The following is a 19,175-nucleotide window of genomic DNA, read 5'->3' as shown; positions in this document are numbered from 1 at the left end:
TAACTACTCCCTCCATTTTCTTTCCTTTCATGGAACCATGACATCCTAACAACAGGACATAAAGAAAAGACTGACATAGAGATTTAGGGATATAACTTAAAACATGGAGATGTTCTACTAACTCAATTATCAAATCCTGGTTAATGTAATGCTTTTACACTTTTTGGCATTTGTGGACATAAGTCTGTTCTCAAAAATATTTACTGGCCGACAGTTCCAATAGGAGATGAAGCAATTTCCCACACACATCTCTGATGGTCACCAGGTCTGCCTCCTACAACACCAAGCCACAGCAGACACTCCTGCCACCCTTTGTGGAAATCCAGGTCACAGCTCTTCCAGAAAGGAGTAATGGCAGACACTCGCAGAGCCCTTTTTCATGTTCTGCATTTGTCTTTGATTTTATGCTCACTTCACCATAGGTACTACTTACCTTGACCCTAGGGTTGTCCAACAAACCAAGAAAATTAAATGAGGCAAAGTTGATGCATTCTTTTCCATTCACCACAATTTTGTGACTTGGAGGGCTGGGGAAAACAAATGAGAATGGTTTACTTCAGCTGACATTTATGTTTCAGCATACATGCTATCACATTAGCCCCTGGCAGCAGACAGGACATGGAAGTGTGGTTATTCTGCCCTATTTGCATACTGGTCACCTAACTTTTACTTCTTATTTTTAAAAAGTAAAATCAGACATGGGCATATTAAAAATCAAATACTCAGCCAGTAATTTTATTCCTAATAGGCTACCCTGTACACTTAAATTAAGAAGTGTGCTAGAATTCCAAAACGGGTAGAGGGAAAATATTTGTTTTGATTTTAAAATTCACTTAAGAAAGAATAGCTAAATAAAGTACCTCAGAAAAATTCTGGGATAAGATAACTATGGAGAAAATACAAAAAGACCAAGTTCAAAGGCAGGAATAGGCAGAGCAAGTTACAATCTTACGGTGTTGTGGTTTAAGAGCCACTAAAAAGAGTAAGTGGGACATGTACTCAATTGCTAAAGTTAATGCTGAAATACTATTCACCAGAAATTCTTCCCTGCACCCCCTAAAAACTTTTTTACAGGAAATAGAGTGGCCAACTCCACAGGTGCACGCACCTGAGTATGCCTGGCACAGCAGGTGGCGTCCCAACAGACAGTCCACGTCCTTGGCTGATGAACACTGGCTGTGGCCACACTTCAGAAATACAGGGCCAAGCTATGGGTCATGAGCAATGACAGCGTGGTAAGACCAGTTGACTCTGACACAGCCAGGCTATTTTAACTAAAGGCAACCAGAAGAATAGGATGGACTGCGCTTATCAGAAAGCACAGCCCAGCGCAAGGAAAAGGACTGTGCCCGCAACTTACTCCAGTTACACATTTGCACTGGTCGTAAAGCTGGGCTGTTCTCGAAAATGCACTGTGGCCAGAAAAGACTGAGGAACTGCTCTCATCAGTATGTTTAAAAAGAACTGATTTTCTATGAGGAAAAAAAAAAAGATGCTGGAAAACCAGAGAAGGAAATGAACAGCAAGTTCAAGTAAAGTCCGAAAAGCAGATACAAATTCACAAAAGGCAAGATGACTTGGTGAAAAGAACATGGGTTGTAGAATCAGTCAGACATCCCATTGGCGTTGAGGCTACTGATGACTTCAGAAACTTGTGTAAGTTACCTGAGCTTTGTGAGCCTCAGTTTCCTCATCTATAAAGTGGGGAGAGAACTTTTTCTCAAGGTAATTTCCATTATAAATGGGCCTGGCCCAAAGAGAGGCTCTCTGAATATTTTCTTCCTTCTGCCCTATGGTTTCATCTCTTCTCTTTTCACACACTGTGATTCATCCTTCTCAGGGCTTCTTAAAGTTTCCCGAGTCCTCTCTGGTGTGGAGGTTCTGGAACTCACAAAAAGATTAAGAAACAAAACACCTGCCCCGGCTCGCATCCTGCCCCAGCCGGTATAGCTCAGTGGATTGAGCACGGGCTGCGAACCAACCAAAGGGTTGCCGGTTCAATTCCCAGTCAGGGCACAGGTCTGGGTTGTGGGCCAGGTCCCCCCATAAGGGGTGCGTGAGAGGCAACCACAAATTGATGTTTCTCTCCCTCTCTTTGTCCTTCCCTTCTCCTCTCTCTAAAAATAAATAATAAACTAAAAAAAAAAAAGAAACAAAACACCTACATAGACAAACCTGTAGTAATGGTTGCTGCTGAGCAAGTTGAGGCCATTCACCAAAAACTGCAACACACAGAGAAATCAAACTATTGTGAATACACACAGCCAGAAGTCCCTGACCATAGTCAAGAGGCAGCACGACACAGGGATGCCGGGATCTCATTTTTGCCCAGTACTTGGGACAAAGAAAAGGAAAACAGTTTCCAGTGAGAAATGGAAGGCTCAGATCTGTGCTCCATGTGGGTATGTACCCGACACAGCCTGGAGCATAACACCCTTCAAGGTCACCTTGCACAAGCAAATAAAACCAAACTAAAAAGACACCTCCGCAATCAAGGCCTCAGAAAATGGGAAGGAGCAAAAATATTGTAAAACCCTTCCCAACCAAAACAACCACCTCACTAGTGACAGCCAGAAATTACATGGATGAATAAAGCTTCCCAAAAGGCTATGTGACCTTAGAAAGAATGGTGCTTTACCAGAAAGAAACAAATATTACCGACCCCATTAATATCGTTTGGTGCTGCTGTGAGAATAGACAACCAGACCAAAGAGAGAATCTAGAACTCAAGAGAATGGTGTATATACACAAGGAACTGGCAGATAATAGCATCTGTCCCACAAACAACTACATTACGCACAGATATTTCTCGATGGAGAAAAATAAAGTTGTATAACCACGAACAAAAGGTAAATTCCAGACATGTTACAAACCAAAAGGATATTTTGGTAAGGCAATAAAGTAAAATGTAGGAAAAATGTTTTTGTGACCTTGGGAGTAGGAAATGTTCTCTTAAACAACTCTGAAAACACACAAACCACAAGGCCAAGATGAATGAATCTGATCATGTCAAAATTAAGAATTTTGGCTTAATGAGAACACCAAAGACATAGTAAACAGATGGGTAACAGAGAGACTTGTTGTATTGAATCTCACGAAATCTAAGAAAGCACCAACTGTATTATTACCTACCATTAAGGAAGAAAACACTATCGACTAAAAGGTCAGGTCACAATGTTTTCTTGTCATCTAGAATTTCATAGATTATATTGAATGAAAAGATCCACTGGGCACTCTTAGAGAGAGGTTTTTGTTATAATCTTTTGTACTTATAAGCAATTAAATCAGCCAAGACACTTCTGACCCAAGTTCCAACGCTGTGCTCTCCTCTGCTAAGTCACAGACACCATGGACAATCACACAACGTTCTGCTCCCTGCCACCTAACACCCAGGCCTTGGCTCAGCAGGACGTTCCCCTACCAGCTCCAAGATTACCTGACAAGGTGGTGTCACCCATTCTCTACGTTTTAATGCTGGAACTTTCCTACTGGACTAAACTCCTAGTTTCATCTTTTGCCATTTGAGCCACATTTTCTACAAAACAGGCCGGCATCATCCCAAGGCAGCAGAAGTCTGACAAAGGGATGTTCAAATCCTCAGTCACAGCAGCCTCTGTTCATCTGCCCAGAGTGGTTTGGCCATGTCTCCTGCCATCAGCTGATTTCCTCACCAGCAGGGCACATAACTCAGCTGAAGTGCTGGCAGTGAACCTAGTTGTGACCAAGTTCACTGGTACACAGGTGAGGAAAACCACCAACCACCATGCCCCCTGGCTGACAATGATTTACAGCAGCTGTAAGGTTCACTTCCAATTCAGAGATCTTACAACAGAGGGGAAAAAGTACATTGGAGAATAAATGCATTCAAGTGTTACATCAAAGACTGACCAAGGATCAGAATCTGCACGGTTTGAGGGTTTCTTGCTAATTAATTGACAAGTTGGTGACAAGAGAAGGATATAAAAGACATGAAGAGGCATTCGCAGAAGGGCAAAACCCCAATGGCTAATAAGGAGATGAAATAATGTTCACAGGCTCACATAATCAGAGAAACGCAAAATAAAACAATGTAACCAACCCAGGCAGTGAGGGGACCGGAACCCCAATAAACAAACTCAGGGGGGCATCCACAGGGCAATCATGATGAAGAAAAATCCCTCAGGAAAATCAGGTGGTCATATATTACCCCGTTGCTGGCTATATAAACCCAGAAGGACTCAAACAGGTGTGCAAGGGACTATTAATTGCGGGAGTAGTTATAGCATCTTTCTCCTCAAGATGGCATTTTTCCATCTGGAGAAAAATAGCTAGGTAAAACTCAGTGGCTCTATATAAGAAAATAGGCAGCAGTGAGAAGAAATGACAAGAAGTCCATCTAGCACTCCCACCCCTCTGTACGCCCTGCTCAATATTTCCTCGTACCACCCAACACCAGCTAATATTATATTTATTTCATATTTGGTCTGTCTGCCCCAAGAAAACTAAGATTTTTATTTATTGCTATAATAGTCAATGTACTCAGCACATCCCTTAAACACAGTAGGTGCTCCAGTATTTGTTGACAAAAATGTGTTGAGTAAAAATCTCGTAAAAATCAGAATGCAGCCTAGAGCACAAAATTAAAAATATCCATTCATAAAACATTAAAATCATGTGGTTTCGATCATACAATATAAAAATGAAATATATCATTTTAATAACATAAAAATATATAACACGCAAAATGATGATGGAAAGCATAAGGAAATACTACAGGGGGACGAGAGTGGAAGCGGGCACCAGGGGCGAAGAAAACAAAGAACAAAGCAAATGAGCACTATCTCATGTGGGTGCTGACAAGAGTGAAGCTGAGCAGACGGTTAATGCCTGTGTCTCCAAAGCCTCAAAATGTACAAAATAAACCAGAAAATCACTAAACCAGAAGTCAAGCCTCTGGAGAATCTGAGCGAGAAAGAAGGAGACACAAACTCCACAGATGTATCATTATAGCCATCTGTATAATAAAGTTTTATGCATGTATTCTATCAATGCATTCCCAGGATAAACCTATAAATTACTCATGCCAGTACATTTGAAAACAGAAGAAATGGACAATGACTAAATATTGGTAAGCAAACCTTAAGAAGGAAAACTGATTAGCTTTACAAACTCTTTGGAGGCAATGAATTCAGGATGAAAAATCTACGCTCGATGGAATACCACAGGAAATACACACTGTTGCTAAGAAAATGGTAAGACTGATTAATATATCTTTGTTACCAAAACTGGACCAGCACAGAAAAGTAAAAAGAAGAGACTGAATTCAGCTTTGGACACAGATGTTAAACTCCCAAATATTAGCAAAATAAATCCCGCAATGTATAAAAACCAAATATTCATGCTTAAGCAGGGTTTATTCTAGGAATGTAAGGATTATTTACTAATAGAAAAACCTACCAGTGAATCCTGCTAAACAAGACAGAATGAAATAAAATTAACAACAACAACAACGACAACAACAACAAAACCCCACTTCAACCTCTGGTCACTTCTGATAGCTCTCACAAAAAGGCCTACAAAGTCTAAAATGTCTAACTTGATCAGAAGCAGGACACAGAAGGAGATGACAGTAACAAAAAGTTGGAAACTGGAAAGTAAATGAAGAGGCTGTATTTGGTAAGGCAAAGAGATCAGCGAGAAAGCTGAATGTAGGCTGGCAGGGAAAAGCCCAGCAGCAAACCAGAAAATGCTCTCAGGTTGGGGGCAAAGCTCCCTGTGACAGTAGGGAGCAGGCAGCGTGGGCTCAAGGGGATGACTTCAAAATCTTCAACAGGAGTCACTTCCTCAGATCCCCTCCGGCTCCACAGAAAGGTGGGAGATGCACTCTGGAAAGGCTGGATGTAAACTGAAAGTCCTAAGGGCCAGTGATGGGTCCTGTGCCACTCTGGAAACAGAAATCAGTATAAATCTGCATAATAAAATCGGGACACTGGGCCCTTGTCTGTCCTCCAACTCAGCTCCCAAAGGCTGGAAACCAGGTTGATTAAAGGCACCCCCAAGACTGCCCCACCCCTACCCCAATATACTGAAGGATTTCTTTTAGGTAAAACTCAAAATCAAGAGAAGAAAAGCAGAAAATACTGAGTTGGGGGTCCCCTCAAACAAACAGACAGGTCCTTTTCTAGTGATGCCACGACCAGCCAGGAAGCCCAGCCCATTTACACAGGGCTTCCAATGAGCATTTCAGTGTCTCATTCTTAAAAATAGATTTTCAACAGAGAGCCAAGACAATTCAACAGGGAAAGCATAGTCCTTTCAACAAATGATCCTGGACTGGGTATACCGATGTAAAAGAATGAAGATGAATCTTCATTATTACACCTCACAGCACTATAAAAAGTAAAGTGAATCAGAGTTAAATTTGAGAGCAAAAAGATATACTCTTAAAAGAAAACAAAAGAGTAAATCTTCATAATCTTGGATGGGGCAAAGATGTTTAGATATAATACAAAAGCACAGCAACAAACATAAAAATAGATAAGTTGGACTTCATTAAAATTAAAAAGATGTGGCCCTGGCCAGGTTGCTCAGTCGGTTAGAGCATCATCCCAACACGTGAAAGTTGCAGGTCCAAAACCCGGGCACATACAAGAATCAACCAATGAATGCAAAATAAGTGGAACAACAAATTGATGAGTCTCTCCCTTTCTTCTTTTCTCTCTCAAATCAATCAACAACAAAAAACTTTACATCTTAAATAAATTTAAAACATTTGTGTCTCAAAGTACACTGGGAGGAAAAAAGATACAAAAACTCACACGATGGGAGAAAATATTTACAAGTCATATATTTGACAAGGGCCTACTATCCAAAATATATAAAGAAATCTTACCACTCAATTAAAAGACAAATAACCAAATTTAAATAGGCAAAATCTTTTAAGTATTGACCGTTCACCAAAGAAGATATACAAGTGGCCAATAAGCACATAAAAAGATGTTCAATTCACTAGCCATTTGGGAAGTGAAATCAAAACCACAATGAGATGCCACTTCCTACTTACTAGGATGGCGATAATCAAAAAGTGCTGGCCAGGACATGGAGATATTAGAGTTCTCATTCATTGCCTGTAGGATGTAAAATGATTCAGGCAGTTAGGAAAACAGTTTGGTGATTCCTCAAAGTGAGTTACTATATGACTCACAATTCCACTACTCTTAGGTAAATTTTCAAGAGAAATGAAAACATGTGTCCACACAGTAATGTGAACACAAATATTCATAGGAGTGATATATATGCCAATGTATTTTTTCCTTTTTCATGTACTCCCAAGTGGAAACAACACAAACATCCATCAGCTGATGAATGTGCAAACAGTAAGTGATCTACCCACAGAGTGGAGTATCATTCATCCATCAGGATGAATGAAATACTGACACATGTGGGACACAAGGTCCGATATGAATGGACCTTGAAAATATTAGGCTAAGGGAAAGACACACAAAAAATATTAGGCTAAGAAGGCAGACACAAAAGGCCAAGTACTACAGATATGACTCCTTTTATACAAAACATCCAAAACAGGCAAATCCACAGAGGAAGTAAATAAACAGCTGCCAGGGGCTGGGGAGTGGGGGGAAGGGAGAGTGACTGCTAATGGGTGTGTGGTTTCTTTTGGGGTTGATGAAAGTATTCTGGAATTGGACGGTGGCAATGGTTGCACAGCTCTGTGAATATACTAAAAAGTCACCTAACTGGGTGCCTTAACAGGGTCACTATTATGGTATATGGGTTATATTTCCACAAGACTGTTCTTTAAAGGGAAAAAATCCATCCAAGTTAAGTAAACTCACTTATTCTTGTGTTAACCCAGTATTGAATGTAAAGAGGTACTTCATAAATTGAAGAGTAACTCTAAGTTTATCAATATCAACAAAACATCATTTGTTTGGTTTTTCTTGCACACTATTTACATTATGCTGATGATTACAATGAAACTATTCTGCATATTGGGAAAAATGTGTGTAAGTTCACCAGGCATTTAGAGCGTGTCTAAGAGAGTGATGAAAACAGATAAAGCAATCACTCTAGTGTAAAAGGTTAAATGAAAAGCAATTTTAAGATGTATAAGGCTTCAAAAATTTTTCCTTCCATAGCCTTCCTCAGGAGTCTGCCTTTACTCTACTCATACACAGGAGTAAACTCAGACAGAGGACACTCCCAATGCAGGAAAGAGACAAAGGGACTCCTGAGCTAAAGCAGAGGTTGAGATCCCAGGGCCACCCTGGGCAGCAGCTCTATGTAGCACCCAGTCAGGACTGGAGCAAGAAGACAACGGTTCCAGGAAGAAAAATGAAAATGGACCCAAGAAATAACTCTGGAGGAAGACAATGGGATGAAGTAGGCTAATATGTAAAACCGAGCAAGCAAGTGGGCAAACAGAAATGACAACAAGAAAGACAATGTAATTAAAATAGTCTGCATATTGAAAAAATAAATGCCAACCTTAACTAATGAATGATATTAATGCAGCCATAAAAATGTAAGCATGAAATAATCTAAGAACACATGATGCAAACACAGAACTCTATTGGGAGAAAGGATGAACAGCGTGGCTGCAGGTGGTTGTGCAGCCAAGGTCCACAGCAGGCTGCTGTGTTTGCCAGAGGAGAAGGGGCTTTTCTAGTCCACACTAAGGCACTAGAGGGGCTACTGTGGCCCGAAAGAAAAAAAAATTCAGGAAATAACAGCATAAGCGAGTTCCTTAGAAAAACAGAAGCAAATAGCAGGGGGGGAAAAAGAGCGCAAGAAACAGAAAGGAATTACTTCCACAGAGTGGGAATCGGGGGTGAGGATGGGAGGCTCCGGGGACTGCAGTTTCTCTAATAAGAATTTATGTATAGGCATAACCAATTTAAAAACCAATCAGTGCCCTGGCTGGCATAGCTCAGTGGATTGAGCGCGGGCTGTGAACCAAAGCATCGCAGGTTCGATTCCCAGTCAGGGCACATGCCTGGGTTGCAGGCCACGGCCCCCAGCAAACACACATTGATGTATCTCTGTATCTCTCTCTCTCTCTCTCTCTCTCTCTTTCTCCCTCCCTTCCCTCTCTAAAAATAAATAAAATCTTAAAAACAAACAAACAAAAAAAAAACCAAACCAATCAGTGTAATTTAACATGGTAACTGATTGGAGGAGAAAAACCATGAGTCTTTCAATAGACACAGAAACAAATTTGATAAACTTTAATATTCTGATTAGAAAACCAAAACGTTCCCTTTGCAAACCAGGAAGAGAATGGCAGGCCCATAACTTGATACAGGTTATCTCTTATAAACTGCCAGGGACACCGAGGTTCTTGTTACCACTCTTATTCAACACTGCACGGGAGGTGCCCCGGCCAGTGAAATAACACAGGAACAGAAGGAAAGGTTGCTTCTCATGACAGAAAGTAAAACTCTGGAACCTAGGGACGAGTCCGTTAGAAGATACGACATCAGTTTCCTGGTTGTGATATTGTACTATGGTTGTGCAAAACATTATCCTTGGGGAAAACTTAAGAAGGATCTCTGTATCATTTCTTACAATTGCATGTGAATCCACAATTATTTCAAAATGAAAGTAGAAACAAAAAAGATAAGCAGCCAAGTCTTTATGAAGAAAGTCATGTAACTTTACTGTGTGACATAAACGACCTAAGTATACAGGTGACAGCCCAGGTACAGGGTGATGAGATTCATTAATGCACTGCTAGTCACAAATCTAAACCCACTTTTTGGTCCTACTTGATCAACTGAACCTAAACTCACAGTGAAGAACAGAGTCAAGACTAAGTCTAGACTATTCTCAAGAGCAGAAGGGCTCACTCTTGTCAAGGCCTACTCTCAAGCTGTGTCATTTGTAAGAGTGAGGTTCTGGAACAGGGAGAGACAAGGGCACCTAAAGAACAGAAACAAAGAGAGAAGCAGACCTTTTATAAGGGTTCTTGGTACACAAAGGAAGGGGAATTTCTAATCAATAGGTAAAAAATGAACCATTCAGCTAATAATGCTGGGACAAGTGACCATCACATGGAAAACAGGCAAATCAGACCTTTGGGGTAGGGAAGGATTTCTTACACAAGATTAATGGTTGGTTAAGTCTGATTTCAGAACATGCAAAATTTTTGTAAGATCAAAGAATCCACGGAAGTGAAGAATACAAGCCTCTCTTACATCAAAGCAGAAGGACACAATCAGGAGCATTACCCTGCGTCATGATTTTAAACAAAATACTAAATATTTTCATGACGACAGGCATCCCCAGTGGGGGGTGCATGAGAGGCAACCACACACACTGATGTGTCTCTCCCTCTCATTGTCTCTCCCTTCTCTTCTCTCCAAAAATAAATAAATAAAATCGTTTTTAAAATGCCCACACAATTCCTAAAAGAAATTTTTATATTGGAAACTGAAGCAGACAGTTTCTGACCTGCAGAAATATCTAAAGCTTATATTTCAGGTAGAAAAGGAACACCATGAAACCACTGTTCACTTGGGCAATTTAACCACAGGAAACTGAGTACAAGTCCTTTGAGCAGCAAAGTGATTTACCCTGAAACGATGTTGTAGTTGAGAGCAGGATGGTCTTTTGATATAGGAGGAACAAGAGGTTCTGGTTGCCACTCTTCAATCAATTCTTCCTTTTCCTACGGGAGAAAAGGTGTTACAACACAGCACAATGCTAGTCACTGGACAGTGACCCCAGCAGCATGTAAATTGTTGTAGTGGAACAGTCATAATGAACACACTGTGAGAAACAGGTGTAGTTGTGGCTAGAAATGAAACAGAATCACTTCTGAGTTTTGGACACTTACCCTCCTCACCTCTTACCACAGGCTAAAGGCTCTTTTCCATGTAGTTTTTCGGGTGACTGGAAAAGTTAAGAAATTTTATTGCTAGGTCAGAATTTTTTTCACTGTGAGAAGTATGAAGTACACCTTATAAATTGTAAAACAAAAAGAAAGTCTACAATACAAAGGTGAGAAGCATGATTTCTGGTAAGTCAGCTCAGCCTCTATTCCAAGACAACACAGGAAGCCACACCCGAAGTGCTTATGGAGGTGACCACTATGAGAAGGGATCAACCAGGTCACAAAGCACTATTTCTACAAGCCATCACGGAAATTCAGGTGTAGCTGAGATACAGGAAAAAAAAAACCTCTCACGATTCCTACAATGGGATTTGGCTTGGAAGTTCTCATAAAAAGCTATTTTATTCCTTTTATCTGTTATAACTATATTGACTATTTTGAGTTTCTTATCCCGTCTCGTATCAGAAAAACAGGTAATTTTGGAAATGTAGTCTGGAGGTGCAGGATGAGGTGAGGCACCTAAATTAACATGATGGCCACAGCAGTTCTTGCCTCGCAAACAGATCATCTCTTAAGAGTTCTAGTCTCATGCTTTTTTATTTTTTACCTTTTTTTATTGTTGTTCAAATACAGTTGTCTCCATTTTACTGCCCCCGCTCTCTCCAACCCTAGCCATCCCCACTTCCCACCCTTGATCTTACCCCTCTTTGGTTTTGCCTATGTGTCCTTTATAGATGTCCCTGAAAACCCTCCCCCCCTTTCCCATTATCCCCTCCCACCTCCCCTCTGGTCATTGTCAGTTTGTTCTTAATTACAAATACATTGTGACCTCACCCCTAAATGGAACCTAATCAACAAAACAAGCAAGCAAGCAAAATATAACCAGAAACATTGAAATCTATCCTCATACTTCTGATAAATGCTTTTGTGCATTCTTCTCCTGATGGGCAACTCCAGAGCAGGACCAACGGCACAGTCACCTGATTTTCAGGCACTCAAAAACGCTGGCCGAATAAATCAACCACTAAATTTCTCATGTGTTTCTGCCAATGACCTCATGGAAGAGGACAGCAGCCCGAACAAGCCTGGAGTACATGGAGTAAATGCACACTGGGCACTGCTACCATGAAGACACATGTTAGAATCCACTCAGGATGCCCTCCTGTTGAGGAGCTTCTGTAGACCTATCTAACAGAAGGGCACTTCCCACTCACAACACTCACAGTTCCTTTTTCTTCCACTGCGGTTAGGGTAAGGTATCAGTGATTACTAACTCCTGTTCTAGCAAAGTTTCCTTTCAGAGGATCACTCTAAAGTAGGTTTACATAGCACTCTTTTGAAAATGTATATATGTGTGGACTGATATGCTTAAATGAAAACTAAGAACATTTGGACTTATTTGTGTCATGGTCACACAATTATCCTCAAAAAATTCCTAAACACCAAGGGAAAAGTATACGCAGGATTTCTGACTTGGAGGGCTCAGCCTTACTACAATGCTACAGAAATAGTATTTGTTCCGTGGCAAGATAATTCCATAAAGTATTCGTTAAAAGGAGCAGGGGGAGAGGGAGAGAACTGTGGTCAAGTTTAGGGCATTCCTCCAAACAGAGGTCAAATATGCACCAGCATACTAAAGGTTATAAGAAATCATGCAATGAGATGCCTCTTTCTTCTGCTTTACCCGGGTTGCCAAAATTTTCTGCCCTCAGAACCACACACTGCATGTTCTCTAGGAGACAGTGCCTGACGGTTTCATGATTAACATTAATGATCAGGACAGCAGCAGCAGAAGAGAAACCAGGGAAGCAATCGTATAAGGCTGTGGTGATTCCACTTGCATTTCCTTCTGTGAATGCTCCAGGAAGTAAAGAAAAGCCCACTGCTTCATCTTTCTGTTGTAACCCAATACTGCCCTGTGAACCAACATTTTAGAGATTTTTTCAGGAAAACATGTCTCACAATCCCTGCCTCCCTAAGTACCTGGCACAACAACCTCAGTGACAGAAACTATGCTGCAGTCAAAATTGTTCTTCCTCTCTCCCACTGAGGTGGCCACTAAGTGCTCCTACATCGTCCTGCACACTAATGGATGGCAGTGGGCAGTGCCATCGATGCTCTGGGCACTTCTAATTCCTAAGGTTCACCTGGCTTGGGGTGGGGAGGTGAGGGCTGTGGGCTGGGAAGGAGTCTTACTACAGGGAAAACTCACTCAGACTTCAGAAAGAGTGGGGCTTTTCTCAAGCAACTCATATAAAATCTTGCACTTGGACATTGGAAATCCAGTAGTTGCCCATGCTTCTCTTTTATCACCTACTTGTGAGACTGCAGTTTGCCCCTAGCAAAGCAGAGAAGTTGTGGCATGGAACTCCTCTGGGTAGGTACTTCATCCTGGCTTTCCCATATTCTTCCTACACTGTGTTTCATTCCCCTTGATTTCTTTACATTCCAGAAAACATTTGAGCACATAGTTGGCCACTACAAGTGGTTTTTTGAAGATGGAGCAACTATCATCACACACCAAATAACACTGGGCTTTAATTTCTTACCTTGACTGTAAGATCAGATCGTTCTTGCAGTTTGTAAGTTTTAGAGAAAAGAAGTCTGATTATCCAGAGTATCAGAATTCCTTCCAAGATAAGATGGTAAGCGGGAGCCTAAGAGCAAGTTGAAAACAAAACAGAACGTGAAATAAACACTTCTAAAACCTGCATGTGAAATTTAATGCACATGTCAATACTGTTTCCAATTGCTGTTAACCTATTACTTCTTATAATTTACTTTCAAAGCTCCTTTCATTTCTCCTGATTCCTTTTCCCATTTCTGACAGTATGCAATTTCCTCTACACGTTAAAAATCTCTAATATTGCAGATTTAAAACATCTTTAGATAAAAAAAATCTTTAAAATGACATCTCATACAAAATCCCAACATGTCAAACAAAATCAACTATGAGATCCTATTGGTAAATTAAACTTTTACTGCTGGGAGATGACCGGAACAAAGACTTCACAGCTTCACAAGCCTTCTATAACCCCATCTACCATGGATGAGTTAAGAAACTTATTTGGAAACCAGTTTCCATAATTCTTAGAGTTTTGCATGTCTTACACAGTTTGTGTTTTTCTAGTAAGCCTTTTAAAATCTTTCCTCTAAAATGGCTGAAGAAAAAGACTATATAAATGCTGAAAGGGACAGGTCTGGTTTTCTACTGTAGTTCCCCAAAATATGTAGTGTTTTCCAGGTCAACAGCATAAAGATACCTCAGTTAAATATTCCATGTCACATCTTTTCAGCTCTACATTTCCAGTATAAAGACCAAGGTGACTTCTAACTTTTGTTCAACTGGACGTACAAAGAGCATGAGGAAGATTCCACGCCATGAACTAAACACCAGTCAGTTACAAGGTGCTCTAGTACCAATAGTTTGTTATTGAAAATTTAAAAGAGGTATTTAGAAATGTAAACAATGATTATTTTCAAACACTATACAGAAAGAAAGTGATGATGATTCACCACATTAAAAAAAATTAGAATGTGGAGACAGGCAAACTGCTGAAAAATTCATATGTAAACTTTCAGGTCAATGTAAAAATAACTTTCAAACTATATACATATGGTATATACACACACTATTATATCTTTCTTTTTTGGTTACACAATACAAGCCTCTTAGGTTCTACACACCAAGTACCTAGAAATTAGGAGCAAGCACAAAATCTTTCTTTAAGATGACTTTTTAAATTTGCTGATCCCCCTTGGACATAACTCATTAAAGAATAAGGACTCCAGACTTCCGGCCAAGATGGAGGTGTAGGTAGACACACTGTGCCTCCTCGCACAACCAAAATAAGGACAACAACAATTTAAAAACAAAAAAACAAGCAGAAGTGACAGAAAATCGAACTGCATGGAAGTCCGACAACCAAGGAGTTTAAGAAGACACATTCATCCAGACCGGTAGGACCGGCAGAGTCGGGCAGCTGGGGCAGAGAGGACTCTTGGTAAAGTGGAGGCTGGCAGATTGGGGCATGTAAGATGGCAGCTGGTGGATCCAGTGAGGCAGCAGATTGTGGAACAGGACACAACACAAAAGGCTGCAGTTGGCCCACAAGGAGCCAGCTGGAGGATTGGGCAATCTTACATCTGCATGCAGATAAACCAGGTGAAACTGGGGAGTGGGACAAACCACACAACCCAGGGTCCCAGCGCGAGGAAATAAAGCCTCAAACCACTGACTGAAAACACCTGTGGGGGTTGAGGCGGCAGTAGGAAAACTCCCAGCCCCACAGGACAGTTCAGTGGAGAGACCCACAGGGTCCAAGAATGTACACAGATCCACCCACCCGGGAATCAGCACCAGAAGGGCCCAATTTGCTTGTGGGTAGAGGGGGAAGGGACTAAAATCTGGCAGAGAGTGGAGCAAGCATCATTGTTCCCTCTTGGATCCCTTCCCCACATACAGCGTCACAACCCAGCAACATGGTTTGCCCTGCTCAGATGGATACCTAAGGCTCTGCCCCTCACTACATAACAGGCACATCAAGACAAAAAAAAAAAAAAAGGCCCAAAGGAAAGAACAGATCATAGCTCCAGAAAAAATACAACTAAGCGATGAAGACATAGCCGACCTCTCAGATGCACAGTTCAAAACACTGGTAACCAGGATGCTCACAGGATTGGTTGAATTTGGTGGCAAATTAGATGAAAAAATGAAGGCTACACTAAGTGTAATAAAGGAAAATGTACAGGGAACCAACAGTGAAGGTGGTACTCAAATTAATGGTGTGGACCAGAAGGAAGAAAGAAACATCCAACCAGAAAAGAATAAACAATTAAAAAAAATGAGGAGAGGCTTGGGAAACTCCAGGATATCTTTAAACATTTCAACATCCGAATTATAGGGGTACCAGAGGGAGAAGAGGAAGAGCAACAAGTGGAAAAGTTATTTGAACAAATAATTAAGGAGAACTTCCCCAATCTGACAAAGGAAATAGACTTTCAGGAAGTCCAGGAAGCCCAGAGAGTACCAAAGAAGTTGGACCCAAGGAGGAACACACCAAGGCACATCATAATTACATTACCCAAGATTAAAGGTAAGGAGAGAATCCTAGAAGCAGCAAGAGAAAAGAAGACAGTTGCCTACAAAGGAGTTCTCAGCTGATTTCTCAAAAGAAACCTTACAGGCAAGAAGGGGTTGAAAAGAAGTATTCCAAGTCAGAAAAGGCAAGCACCTACATCCCAGATTGCTCTATCCAGCAAAGCTTTCATTTAGAATGGAAGGGCAGATAAAGTGCTCCTCAGATAAGGTCAAGTTAAAAGAGTGCATCATCACCAAGCCCTTATGTAATGTTAAAGGGACTTATCTAAGAAACACAAGATAAAAAATATGTATAGTAAAATGACAGCAAACTCACAATTATTAACAACCACACCTAAAGCAAAACCAAAAGAAACTAAGCAAACAACTAGAATAGGAACAGAACCACAGAAATGGAGATCACATGGAGGATTTTCAACAGGGGAGTGGAAGGAGGAGGAGAGAGGGGGAAAAAGGTACAGAGAGTAAGTAGCATAGATGGTAGGTAGAAAATAGACAGGGGGAGGGTAAGAATAGTACGGGAAATGTAGAAGCCAAAGAACTTACAAGTATGACCTATGGACATGAACTAAAGGGGGGGAATGTGGATGGTAGGGGGTGTGCAGGGTGGAGGGGAGTAAAGGGAGGGAAATGGGACAACTGTAATAGCATAGTCAATAAAATATACATATATATATTTTTTAAAAAAACAAAGAATAAGGACTCCAGCCCTGGCTGGTGAGTCTCAGTGGATTGAGCTCTGGTCTGTGAACCAAAGGGTCAGTGGTTCAATCCCCAGTAAGGGCACATGCCTGGGTTGTGTGCCAGGTCCTTGGTGGGGGGCATGAGAGAAGTAACCATACACTGATGTTTCTCTCACTCTCTTTCTCCCTCCCTTCACTTCTGTCTAAAAATTTAAAAAAAGAAAGAAAGAATAAGAACTCTAGTCTTGATATCTATTTGGTTTTCTCAGTAATTGCCCAAGTCACTAAACATCCTCACTACACAAAAAAAGCATCTTAAGGAAAACTGAGATATTAATTGTGTAGTAAATTAACGAATATCACAGATGCAGCTTCTTTTCCTGGAAATGTTACATCCAGGAGTACTTCTTCCAGGAGTAATTCTTCATCAATTGTGCAGTTTTCAAGATGGGAACATCAACAGAAAACAGAAAATTATTCCTTTATGAAAAAATTACATTTTAGTGGCTTTTTTTACTATAATTAACTAACGTTAGACATCAGTTAATCCGTATCTGCTGTCAACTGTTTTTCAGCAAGTCCTGATCAGTCTTGCAATGGCAGACACCATTATCAGCCATCAGCCATGCTAGAATTACCAAACTAAAGTGGGAGTTCAGGGGCCTGCTGCCACCAACGGGCAAATTCTAGAGGTGGATGCTACTGAGAAACGTTAAGAGATTTTTATTCAAATGTTTCATAATCCAGAAGAATGGCAGACTATTGTCTCAAAGCCCACCCCCTCAGAGAAACCCAGAGAAAAAAACCACATGTCCAGCCAGTCCAAAACCAAAGGCAGTGTCCAGAGTTCCTTCTCTCATTTAAAGTACCTCCTTTGGGAACCTCAGGCAGCCACTGAGGTGTCATCCAGGCAGCTCAGCTTTTTTCCTGGCTACTTTCCAGCTTCATTTTCCCTCCTAGAACCCACATGTGGTATCTGTGCTGCCACTGGTCATGTGGCTTCCAGGGCCAGAAGTTCCCATGAACATACCAGCCAGCCATTTGCCAGATGGGTCAGAGAGCACTTCCCTTCCTTCCCATGCCAGACACCATTCTGCCCTGCTTGATGCCTGATGCGTGTGCATTCCTTCCCTTGGTCCCACCTCCAATCAGGTACTACAAGGGGGTAGGAGAGCTTTTCCCTCTATCCAATTATCTTCCTGCCTTACCAAAGCTCAGTGCAATACTTCTTTCTGTCACCATTGTGCTTGGGGAAGGGGATATACAACCAGGAGCAGGACATTCCACAATGGGGCCCAGGGTTGGCAAGACAAGAGCTCTGTTACCTGGACACCACCACCACCCACTGCTTGGGGTGGTTCATGATCTCCTCAAGTAGCCCCTCTTGTTCCCCCCCTGCTCCCAGTGGTCCAGTGAGGCTATTGGTATCACCAGTAAACAGCAATGTTAAGCTTAAAAAAATGTCAATACAAAACCGAGATTCACTCTAAATGACTGTGAGCTCTATAAACACAGGGACTTTTTCCTGTTTGTTCACCGCACTAATCCCTGCATATTGACCTGTGCTGTCCAATGCCTTAACTACTGTCACCAAGTGATTATTTAAATCTACATCTAAACTAAATTAAACAAAAAATGTAGTCCCTCAGTAGCACTAGACACAGTTCAAGTGCCTCACTGCCACATGCAGTTAGTGAATATTATTTATATTGAATAGCTCAGAGAATAGAAAGTTCTATCGGACACTGTGGTGAAGCTCAGTTAAACACATGTCAAATGAACATTCTCTATGATTGACACTTGGTTTCATGTTATCTAACATACTTGAAATAGCTAAACTTTCAACACATTCTTGACCATCCTTCCTTTAAAGCTCTACCAAAAGAGTTGTCCATTTACAAGGTAGAAAATGGGACATACGAAAGGAATGACAAACGACTGTATTTCATATACCTAAATCCTAAATAACTCAGCTTCTTTTCTAACCTGACGTCTCGACAAAAATAGACAAACTCCAGTTTATCACAATTCTTCCCCCGTCTCCTACTCCACAGTTCTCAGGACCCGACTTCCCTTGCACATCCTGAGACTGAGTTCTTCCACTGTATCTTCACCACCCGTTTTACCATCAGTCCCAACTCCGGTTTTTAAGGACCAACCTCTCTCCTGTGCCCCCTCCCACATGTTCCTCTCCAGAGCCACGACAGGACCCACAGCGGGCTCCACGCCAGGCGGAGCTCAAAACTAAACCTTCTGTTCCCGCTCCTGCCGCTCCCTCCCTACCCTCCACCGCTGGGACGACGCGCTCTAGCGAGCCCTTCCAGTCGCGGATCCGGGCGTGACTGAGCCAATTCCGCCCAGGCCCCAGACCACAAATCCACACGAGTCGTCCCACTTCCACAGGGCCGGGTGTGGTCGTGGGCCGCTGGGTTGCGGAACTCACCTCGTAGAGCGCCTGTACCATCTCCACCAGTACCCACTGCTCCGTGGTGGTCGCCATAATCACCCAAGCAAGCTTCCTTCCGGAAGGCGAGTTTCCGTGCGTGGCGCGGCCCATTGA

At 41.6% G+C, this 19,175-nt stretch overlaps 1 protein-coding gene across 2 annotated transcripts in view; it reads right to left on the bottom strand.

Annotated features, from left to right (window-relative positions):
- The window catches only part of LOC114512563 (serine palmitoyltransferase 1), a 79,931-nt gene extending 60,756 nt beyond the window's left edge, over window positions 1-19,175 (bottom strand). Inside the window, exons 1-4 of one of the 2 annotated variants that reach the window (XM_028531493.2) lie at window positions 19,059-19,175; window positions 13,381-13,488; window positions 10,572-10,666; window positions 434-527 (exon numbers count right to left, since the gene is read on the bottom strand). In XM_028531493.2, the coding sequence (XP_028387294.1) occupies window positions 434-527; window positions 10,572-10,666; window positions 13,381-13,488; window positions 19,059-19,172 (411 nt within the window). In that variant the 5' untranslated portion in view covers window positions 19,173-19,175. The remainder of the gene's footprint in view (window positions 1-433; window positions 528-10,571; window positions 10,667-13,380; window positions 13,489-19,058) is intronic. The other variant, XM_036021431.1, reaches the window with a different exon arrangement.

Source organism: Phyllostomus discolor, chromosome 3 (assembly GCF_004126475.2).
Source record: "Phyllostomus discolor isolate MPI-MPIP mPhyDis1 chromosome 3, mPhyDis1.pri.v3, whole genome shotgun sequence".
Lineage (NCBI taxonomy): Eukaryota > Metazoa > Chordata > Mammalia > Chiroptera > Phyllostomidae > Phyllostomus > Phyllostomus discolor.
This window is presented reverse-complemented; position numbering and strand designations above follow the sequence as displayed.